Source organism: Magnolia sinica, chromosome 12 (genome assembly GCF_029962835.1).
Source record: "Magnolia sinica isolate HGM2019 chromosome 12, MsV1, whole genome shotgun sequence".
NCBI lineage: Eukaryota > Viridiplantae > Streptophyta > Magnoliopsida > Magnoliales > Magnoliaceae > Magnolia > Magnolia sinica.
In genome coordinates, this window is record NC_080584.1 from 17,863,756 (window position 1) to 17,875,445 (window position 11,690).

The 11,690-nt window shown below is 39.7% G+C and overlaps 1 protein-coding gene across 1 annotated transcript in view; it reads right to left on the reverse strand.

Moving 5' to 3' along the window:
* LOC131221042 (exocyst complex component SEC8) overlaps nucleotides 1-5,876 on the reverse strand; it is a 96,071-nt gene extending 90,195 nt beyond the window's left edge. The window contains exon 1 of the mRNA XM_058216125.1: nucleotides 5,641-5,876. Within this exon, the coding sequence (XP_058072108.1) occupies nucleotides 5,641-5,691 (51 nt within the window). The 5' untranslated portion in view covers nucleotides 5,692-5,876. The remainder of the gene's footprint in view (nucleotides 1-5,640) is intronic.
* Nucleotides 5,877-11,690: the final 5,814 nt, after the last annotated feature.

An 11,690-nucleotide genomic window follows, 5' to 3' on the forward strand; every position in this document is an offset into this window, starting at 1 on the left:
AGGTCGCACGTTGGGAATGGCCATTGCCCTCTTTTGAAGGTTGTCGATAGTGAGCACCTTATTCTTGCCCACCTTCAAGGGAGCCCCATGATGCCATACAAACTCCGACACTGCCAAGTCTGATACCTCCTTTGGCTTGATCCCATAAAAGGATTGGACAGAGAACCGAGAAACTTCACCAACTTCCAAAGTATAGTCTTCCTTATCAATAGTTAGGCTAAAGCCTTGGACTTGGCAGTTACCCTAAGAAACTTCTCCGACTCCTCATCTTTCAGATTCCTTCTAAAAGATGAAGACCACACCCACTCCCCTCCCACTTTTGATGAACTTCTCACCACTAAGAGCCTGCCGACCGAAGCAACCCTTGCTAGCCTGGGAAATTCATCTTGAAGAGATTCTTCTCCTATCCAAACATCATTACAAAAACAAGCCCTTTCACCATCCCTGACAGAAAACCCAACCCCCTCCCTGAATTTTGTCGCCATGCGGTCCACCACTCTCCAAACTCCTAAGGCCCAATACAAGGAAGAAGCCTTCACCTACCATCCCCGCTCTTTTAACTTTGTATTTTGATTAAATCACCCTTCTCCACAAACTTCCTGCCTCCTTACCAAATCTCAGCAACCACTTTCCCAACAATGCTTCGTTGACCCCCTCCAACCTCCTAATCCTGACTCCTCCCTCTCTGTACAGTTTGCACACCTATCAATTCATAACATGAAATTTCGGTGTATTCTCCATGCCTCTTCATAAAAAATCCCACCTAAGCTTTTCCAAGCACGAGATATCCGAAAGGTCTCTGTTAATACCTTGAGATTCTTTTAAACCCACACCCCTAGCTTCTAGCAGCACACACACACTTTGTCCCATTTCACCAAATGAAATATATATTTATCAGCATTTCCTTGCCATTGGAAATCCTTTTGCAATCCAGTCTGCACATAACCAAACTTGGACAATTATACATAGACATAAAGAAAGCCAAAATATGAGACACAACAGCCTTAATGAGAGAAACTTGACACCCAAAATTAAAAATTTGTTGTTCCACACCGAAAGTTCCCTTCTACTCTTTCCAAAACTTTATACCAGAGCCTACTTTTTTACCTATTTTCACACTCAACAAGGAAAGGCCCTGATACTAAGAGGGAAGACACCCCACTTTGCAGCCAAACATTGTTGTCAAACAACTGATCCCTGCTTCACCCAACAGACCCCCAGGAATTTTCTTTCTGAATATTAAGCTTCTAACCTAAAATTGCTTCAAAACACTGAATAATCTCCTTGTGATTTAATACTTTGGTCACGCTTGCATTAGAAGGTACCATATTGAGCATAATGCAATAACCTTTGCTTCAAGAATAGTTCGGTTTCAGCTGCGGAGGTGTTTTCCTGAGTGCTAGTCCTCTTTAGAGATAGGGCACCATAGTCTTTCTGGATTTCCCTTGGGTTTTGGCTGCAGCTTTTGTATTTCTTTCTGTTTTTTTTCTTTCCTTTGGTTTCCCCTGTTGCTTTTTTGGTTGTTTGTTTGTTTCCTTGTTTTTGTTTCCTTCCTTTCTTTTAATAAAAGTATCATCTTTCAAAAAAAAAAAAAAAAAAAACAGGTAGCATATTGCATCTTGCAGATGGGAACAATTAAGCCCAAGCCTCCCAACGAAAAACCACTAATGAGACCTCTGATCACATGCACTGTCCAACATTTTTCTTCGACAAGGAGATCCACTTGTATAAGACTCCTTGAGCCTTTGAAGAATTCTTAGGGCTCGCATTATGACCAGATAATACACAAACCCAACACATTCAACCATCCAGCTTTCTCCAATAAATCCATTGGAGCATATATTCAGGAAATTCCCATTTTGAATGATCACATGCCGCCTACATACTGAACTTAGATATAATCCCCAGTCTTCCCTCTCTATATCTAGAATTTATACACTCATGAGCACGAGTACCCCAACAAGAATCTACCTCCCGAAAAGATGAGCCCCTTTGTGAAGTAGAAATCACACTATCCAAATTTTGCTTGAGCCTGGAAGCAAGCACCTTATCCAAATTTTTACAAGAACCACCAAGCAACCTTATCGGCCAGATTCAGCCTAAAATCTCTTAAAACTCCAAGCACTCTTTTTTCGGCAATAACACAATGAAGTACACCTCCAATTCTCTAAACAACCCACTCTCGTGTAGAATCCTAACACGGAATCCATTAGCTCCCCTTTTACTTCCAAAACTCCCAGAAGAAAGCGATTAGGAAATTGTCCAAAATAAGGGCTTTATTTCTCCCAAACTTCCACACAGCTTTTTAACCTCTTCTTCTCCAATCAGATGTTCAAGACAATTGCTTCCTTGGTTGTAACCTACATGAATTGGGTATTTCAAGGTTCAACCTATTGCATGCCTTATTAGACAAAAGCCTTTTTATAAAAACTGACTACTTCCATCGTTGAAGATTATATGGTAGAGACGAGAGTAGCAAAAGAAGGACATTGTTGTGGAGAACATCCATTCTTGCGGCTATTTGGCAGAACAATATCCCTTTTTTAGGAGAGCCGGGTCACACTAATCCATGGTTGATTTCTTAAGGGCTTAGCATGGTGGAGGCAAGCATAGAAAAAGCAGGAAGAAGTTGTGGAGAACATTCGTTTTGTGGACAATGTGGCTGGAATGCAACAATAGAGTGTTCCACGACAAATCAAGCACTCCAGGTAGTTCTTTTTTTTTCAAAATTAATAGATCCATAGTCGAGTGAGCTCAAGCATCTAATATTCAAGGGGGTTTAAAGGAATTGTAATCAGGGGATCTTGGGGCCTTTTCTCTATGGGTGGCTACTTGTCATCCTTTTGTATCCTTTTTGGCTTTTTGAATAAAACTATTGGAACCCTTCAAATAAAAGATTTTAAAAAAATTTGACAATATCCTAACAGATTTCTTCTTTCCCTCCTCCCTTGGACCCTCCTACCATTAACAACCAAGCTATTAACTATGTTTGCTCTTCTAAACTCATTTGCTATCCCATGGAAGAATCTCATGTTCTTGTCCCTTCTTTAAGCCACAGCCCTTTTGGACCATTGAAACCATTTAATCTCCACCTCTGCTTTTCTAATTTCTACTGAACTTGAATCTTAAAGTGATTCTAATTGCTTGTATGGCCTATAGATTTCTTCTCATCCATTTCATGGTTGCTTCTAGGGTTTACACAGATTTTCTAGACCTTTTATGTACGCAACCAGTCATGTCTAGCATGGTAATTCTTTCATGAAGTCCCTCGCTTGTATGACCTATAGATTCCTTTTTTGTATGCAATGGGTCATGTCTGACGTGGTTGGAGACCATATTTGATGCAGGACAATTAACCACTTGCTCTAAAAGCTCGAACTAATAGAGCATGGCGAATTAAACCCTTTTATCTCATAGCCCAAGTCCCAAATCCATGGGTTAGGTCATCGACCGAACCCTCCACGTGGGCCCCAAATCCATGGGTTCAGCCCCCTCGCGAGCCCCAAATCCATGGGTCACGCCTCACACGGGCCCCAAATCCATGAGTTTCGCGAGCCACCCACCCTAATAGTATGCCCCCGCATCCCATAGGCCACCCCACTCAAGCCCAGTGTAAAAATGCCCCCGCATTAATATCTTGCTTGGAAGAAAAGTCCTTCTCTCCCTCATTTGGTCATTGTGGAAAGAGCAAAATAATTGCACTTTCAACAATATTTTGCTCTTTCCACAATAGATATGTATCTAGTGGGGATTTCTTTCTTAGGGCCAAGTGTAAAGTCATTTCTTGGGCAATTGAGTAAAATATCAGCAAGAAAGATGTTCTCATAGATGCCTAGGTTAACGCAGTGTAATCTTGTGGTTGAGGTGATGGTGAATGACCTTACATCATTCCATCCTCCTAGGCCGGCTTCTTTCATCCTTTTTTCAGTGCTAATAAACTTACATTACATTCCCCCCCCCCCCAAAAAAAAAGACCCATAAATTCCTCTTTCCAGTCAACGTCTTTGCATTTCCTCTAAGAACCAAGCTCTCATACCATCAACCGACTAAAGAAATCCTTTTGTCACTCCTTTAACGCCCTTGCAGTTCTTTTAATTTCATCATGAGTGTAAAATCGGATCGCCATTAAAGTTGCATCTATTGCCACCATATAGTGACCTTTTCTATGACACCCTCAAAGACGCATCATTTCAAAGCAAAACAGGCTAGCCCCTAAGAATCCTCCTAACGTTCCAACACCACTCAACATGTATTGGCCTGTGCTAGGACTGTACACGAACCGAGTTAGCTCGGCTAGCTCGCTCGACTCGACTCTAAAAAGCTCGATTCGACTCGGTTCGAAACTGAGTTCGAGCCGAATCGAGCTGATTTTTTTAGCTCGAAAAAATTTTGAACCGAGTTCGAGCTTGCCCGAGCTCAACTCGACTTGGATCGAACCCAACTCGAATCAAACTCGGATCGAACCAGTTCGGTGACTCGGTTACTTTGGCAAGGAAGGTATGTATATGAAGCAAATACCCTTTTTTTTTTCTTGATTTTTATATTGCTTATAAGGTGTTTGATGAAATACTTGTAAAACCACTACTGTTGTTTTACATACAGTGGGATTTTGAAGGTGCAGTCCATGTGTTTGTGAAAATGCTGCACAGGCGAACTCGGCTCGATCTTGGCTTGAACTTGGCTTGAACTAGCCCGAGCTGCTAGCCGAACCAACCCGAGCCGACTTTGAGTTGGGGTATCTTGCTGGCCGAGTCGAGCCAAGTTGGGAAAGCTCGACTCGTGTACACCTCTAGCTTGTGCAATGATCCAATGAATAAAAAAGGAGATGAATTTAATAATAATAACCTAAAAGAGAGAAACGCCCACATCAAACCAGTTAGACTAGAAAGTCGCCATCCACCCAATGGATAACTTCCTAGCGATCGTGTGCCCATGACATCCACCCTGTCCAATAGGCTGGCCCCACCATAAGGATCACCTCGTACAAAATTGAGCACCATCCACTAATCTGGCAGGCCACACCATAGAAAATAAAGTACCACTGATATTTTAAAAAAAAAAACAAGTTCAGTCAGCCCGATGAGTGGACGAGGCTGATTTTTACACAAGGTGATCCTCATGGTGGGGCCAACCAATTGTACGGGTTTGATGCTGCACACAGATAACATGTTAGAAGTTAATTCTCTGGGTGGACAGCAACTCACTCGTCCAACCATCCAATAGGTTGGCCCCACCACAAGGATCAACTTGTGCAAAAATCACCTCATCCACTCATCAGGCGGACAATGCTCATATTTCATAATTTATCATCGGAAATACGTTACTTTCTATGGTGTGGCCCACCCGATGAGTCGACAGTGCTGAATTTTGTACAAGGCGATCCTCATCGTGGGGCCAGCCTATTGGACGGGTGGATGTCGGACATGCATAACAGGTTGGAAGTTATCCACTGGTGAACAACAACCTATCATCCAACCAGTTGTATCTGAGCATTTCTCATTAAAAATTAAAAAAAATTAATAAAAGAAAAAACAATTAATGAGAAGCACACCTCATTACAGTTACATTCCTTTCAATCAGATATTCCAGCCAGAAATACCCTAATTACCGAAAAATATCAAGAAATGGAAAATTTCTTACAGATTTCTCATCAGAAACAGGTAATCCGTCGAAAATCCCCTTCCTCATCATCGTTTTCTTCTCCAGCTGCTTCCCTCACTCAAAAATCATTTCCCTGAAAACAGATTTGAAAAATAATCGATTCTGGGATCGGCCTGAGAATTCGGAATCCGAGAAAATGAAATCGGGCACTTTCAGATCCAAGACAGAAAGGGGGAAAAAGGAAAGATGAAGTTCGATCCGACGAATTTTCTTCACTTAGACTGGGTTCTGAAATTTTGATAAAGAGAAAAATCTATGATACTCCGACGGAGTGTGATGGATGATACGCAGATACCTAGAAATCACTTAAGAGGTTGCTTACGTGAATTGAACCGTTCAGATTGTGGGCCCCCGATTACATGTGGTAGTAACCAAAATGTGGGTTTATTTCATTGTCTGACTGTCGGACTGTCGAATTAGTGAATATTATTTGGACGGTTGAAAAATGAAAATTTTGCAGTGGTCTTTTTCCAACAAACAGGTGTCCACAAATCAGAGGTTAGGATTGTTCAATTAATATGAGTTTGGCACTGAGACTTAATTACAGCCATTTACACAATTCAGACGGTTTAATTGGAGTTATTTACGCTCAGCATGCAATTTCTGAGTGGTGCGGATCAAATGTCAGATGTATATGTCGTATCGAATAACTTCTCGAAGAATTGCAAACCGTGCTAGCCTGACTACACGTGGGGCGTGCCTACTACTAAAACGGTTGCACATGGAGCACAACTTACATGTGATCCACTCCGTCCATCAGGTGTTCTACTTCATTTCAACCGTTGGATTTAGAAATCAGGCTGTCTAAAACTCATGTGAGCCACAGTGCAGGGAAGCTTTAGGATGGGACAGCTATCATTGGTTGAGTGTGGCGCCCACCACGATTAGTACATGTCATCTATCCGAAATCATGCTGTTTTGAAATTCAGGTAGGCCACCATAGGTTTTATACCTGATTGTATGTAGTTTCTAAATGTGAGGCCCACCTGAGTTCTAAATCGGTGTGATGATCCGCGTGGAGGTGTTTTAGTTCAATTCTACAAAAGGCCACCCCTGTTAATTAACTGTTTATATTTCGTCAAAGGTGCTTGTTTAGAATAGTTTTTGGCGTGTCAGAGTTGCAACTTGAGATCGATCAAATACTTGCAACCCCATGTACCAAATCAAGGTTGCACCAAGCAGCTGATTTTGAATGGAATAATTAGTTGTTTAATGAGATCTTTTTACCTTAAGTTAAGAATTTTTCTTTTAACGGTAATTGCGGTATTTAGATTTTTCAGTAATACAATAATAGATAAATAACACTAAAATAAAAGTTGGATTGCCAATTTTATTAATTTGTTATTAAAATCAGTACAATCAGCAATAACAAAAAATAAGTAAAGAAATATATATTTATATATATTTATATATATAATTATTTATGATTACATGTCCGAACAAAAGATCAAGGTAAATGAAGAAAAGGATATGAATAATGTAATCTTTCAAGTGTACACTCGGCTGATCAGGAATCTGATGATGATATTCATAAATATTTACACCACTCTTATTTTTTCCACACCCACACCTACACACATTATATTTACAGCACTTTGAAATATACTATAGCAGTGACCCTGGACAATAACAAATTTTAGCTATGCTAAACTCCAAACTTATCATAGCAATGACTCAACAGAAATGAATAGCCTAATAGATAGGGTTGATAGCATTGTGCTGTAAGAGAGATTATGTTTGTTGGCACAATTGGTACGTTGAAGTATTCATGTGGTGCTATTTATATAGATTGAGAAAGAAGGTGAGTGTACCATAATTTTTTGTATCAGGATAGAATTATATGATCAGTTATGCAAATTTCTTTGATTTTCCACATAAGTATAGTGGCCGTGGTCCTGTGGACTCTTACTTTTTGTCGAGGCTTATTATTATTATTTTTTGAGTTGGCTTGTTAGTACACACCATTGCTAATACACACACTCCTTGTTAGCCACCCCTGCTAGGGATCGGTACCAAGCCCTCAAGTGTTGAAACGAGGTATCTCTACTCACTCTGCGCAGTTGAGCCATGGAACAAGACTTGTTATTGTCAAACTCATTAGCTTTGCACATTTTTTGATTCAATGAAGGAATAATCATTCTACAATACTCTTGCTCTGTAAAGAGCTGCTTCCTAACCCAGTATTCTTAAACTTTCAATGTTAATCTTGACCATATGTAGCATGGTTGCCTCGTGGCAACTTAAGGAACATTAGATCTGACCATGATTAGTCAGATGTCATCAGGTGGGATATCCTGTGTCTCATGCACATGAAGTCATGTTGTTGCATTGAAAAGACAATCTCAACCATTCATTTTTCTTTTAACTTTGGACCACTGCTTATTTTTCCTTTTACCATCCATTTGGTATCATAATGGAGGGTTAGGACTGATTGATCAAAATGATTTTACATATATGCTCCATAGACGGTTTAATACATAATATAAATGGTCTAGATGGTTCGGTTGGCCGGTTGAGTTAACCTTGAGCACAGCTCATTTAATAAACGGGCCAAGAACTCTGACCTAAACCTAGCCATGGCCTGACCCATCACATCATCAAACCCAAGCCTGATGAGACTGAACAAAAAAACTAATCTTGATTGAGGATTCAGGTGGGCCACTCCAGAAGACCAATATAAAAACACAACTAAAAACCTTTTAAGTTCATGCAGTGTGGCCCACCCACATTTTGGATCAAGCTGGATATTGAGATGCATCTTCATTCTATTGAGTTTCACCGGATAAATGGATTAGATGGAATATAAAAAACAACACGGTGGGCCCAAAGAGGTTCCTATGGTGCGCATCTCCAATCCCACTATTCCTGTGTTGTGCTCCACCCTACCTTTGGATCACCCTGATTATTGGGCTCAATTCCTAACATGACGTGGTGCAACAAATGGACGGATTGGATTTCACACAAACGTCCTAGTCGAGCCACAGATCTTAGGGGTTGCACAATGTTCCTCTGAGCATCGGATTCCCAATCAGAACAGCCATTTCTCAGTTCTCACATGAAACCAAATACCGTCCAAATGCGGTAAGCGGATTGCGATCTGCTGGACAAATCGATGCAGGTGCGAAGTGCGGCCACCGTGATGTATGGATTTTATCCATGCCATTCATCCATCTTTCCAGATCATTTCATATCATAAATCAAAAAATGAGGTAGATCTAAGGTTCAAGTGGACCACACATTGGGGATTGAACTCTTACTATTAAAAACTTCTTGGGACCCACGTAAGTTTTGGATCAGGCTGAAATTTTTGTTTTCCCTTCATCCACGTTTGTGTGACCTTATTAATAGGTTGGAAAGCCAAAAAACATAAAGATGAGCGCTAGGAAGGTTTCAACTATAGGCATTATTATTACTGCTACTTCTTCCAGTGTGGTCTACTTGAGCCTTAGATTTGCCTTTTTTTTTTTTTTCTTTTTTGCTTCATACTTTAAAGTTATCTGAAAAAATGAATAGACAGCGTGAATAAAACCCATGTACTACAGGGAGCTCAACAGAGCCCCCTGCCTGGACTTATCCTATAAAGGCCAGGCAGGACCCAATCGGATAAAATTGCGTAGAGTTATTAATTACCTAATTTTAATCACTCAATGTCAAAAATATAGTAAATGGTAATGAAAGTTTCAATCAAACACGAAAATCTATTTTATAATTATATTTATCTATTAATATATCAGCTAATTACCGTTATGCTTTAAAAATATTATAATGTAATTTTTTATTCACTTGGTAAAAGGGTCAACAAAAAATATATAAAATAACATAAAATAGCTTTTATAATAAATTTAGACTTATTATAATTAAATCTAACACGCAAAGTAGCTGTATTGGTAGAGGTCATTCGTTAGTTGGCCCACCTTTAACATATCCGTTTTGGCCTGGTCCATTCATTGGGTGGGCCACATCTGTCTCAGAAAAGTGAACGGTCAAAAGGAAAAAGGGACTAGAGCCCGTGTTCAAAATACGCGTGATGCACTTGATGAGTACATCACCGTAATTTTAAGCCAACGCGCATTCACAGCAGGCAGACCTGCTTAGATGAATTCTCCATGATCTCATACGCGTTTTGAATATTTATTCTTAGGAGTCCTACCGTGGATGGGACAACGTCCAAATGATGATATCTTTCTATCTGGTTTTCACACTATGCATGCACCAATTGCCATGTTCTGGCCTCCTGACTGATTATTGGCTGTTTGAAAGCTGCCAATCAGATGGTTTTCCCTGTGGGACGCGGATTGCGTCCTACCCCTGCCCATCGTTATCCACGCGCGTTTTTATCAGATCATTTTAAGGTGTGAATAAAAAAAAAGAGGCAGGTCTAGGAATTAAGTGGACCACGAGGTGAGGATCTAACGTTGACCATTAAAAACTTCATAGGAGCTAGCGAGGTTTCGAATAGGTTGAATGGTAAAAAAACATAAGGGTGGCACCTAAAAAGGTTTCAACGGTGAGTGTCATCATCACTGTAGATGCCTTTGGTGTGGTCCACTGGAGCCGTGGACCTGCTTCATTTTTTGGCTCATACTTTAAAATGATCTGAGAAAAGCAACAGATGGCTTAGATAAAAACACCTGCATATATGTGAGCCCCACAGAGCTCTGCCCAAACGGATTATAGGCCCTGCAGCCACGTCGATCCCCGTGTGAATTTTGGGATATGGCCCATCGATTTGAATCGTCATGGATGCAATCATAGATAGCCATGTGTAGGGTAGACATGTAGATAGGTTTTTACGTGAAGGGCTCAAGTTCAACTGGTTGGATCGCAGGGTATGGTCCAACCAATGGATAACTTCCAATTCATTAAAGGCCGGTTTGTTTGCTAATGATAACTTTGGAAGGGTGTTTGTTTAAGAGGAAAATACAGACGAATTTACACCTCAAAAACAGCGTACAGGTGCATGAAATAACACCGATGGGATGCTGTTAAAATCCATGGCATCCCATAGTGATATATGTGTGTGATCCACGCCGTTTATTTATTTTACCATCTAATTATAGGACATAATCCCAAACAATAAGGTATATTGGAAGCGCAAGTAGCTTGCATCTCAAGAAATGACGTAGCTACTGATTTCAACCGTTCAAAATTAAAACCTTTTTAGGGGCTCACAAGGATGTGTATCTATCATCTAGCCTATTCATAAGATCACACTAATATATATAAAATGTATATATAAATATCAATTTGATCCAAAACTTATGTAGCCTTTAGAAGTTTTCAATGTTGGATGTTCAATTCTCACTATTTCCTATGGTGTGGTCATATATAACTTTAGATTCATCTCTCGTGATTTTTGGCTCATGCCTTAAATTGGGTCAGTTGAACTGAAGAATGAGGTAGTTAAGATATATATACATCACAATAAGTCCCGCAACTTTTACATATGAAAATTGTAAGCGTCAAAGTCAGCATGCTGTTGGTTGTAAAGACATAGGAAATAATAGTTACTAATTTATTCTGATTTACATTGGCAAATAAAAAAACAAACACTCCCTAAGTGCATGTGACATCCAACCTTTCCAATAGGTTGGCCTTACAACGAAGATCACCTATAATAAAAATCAACCCTATCCACACATTAGATTAATAAATAGAAAAATACCACTAGATTAGCGAATACAGTTTACTTTTGCCCAATGAGATTTTCATGATGGGCCTAACCTAGTGAATGGGTTGGATGTAGCACACACATGAAAAGGTAGGAAGTTATCCAGTATGAGGATTGCAACTTTCGTCTAACCAATTGTACTTGAGACTTCATTTTTATAGTGAAAAAATTAGCATGGTAGACACTTAGTTTTATATATATATTTTTCGAACGGTCGAAAACTTATATTATGAAAGTAAATTTTTCAAGTACGGAAAGAAGATTTTGGATAAAAATAACTCTAATTTTCAGATAAAAGCAGTTAAAAAAATAGAGATATTTTCATTTTTATTGAATTGTTCATACAAATAGAGGTCTA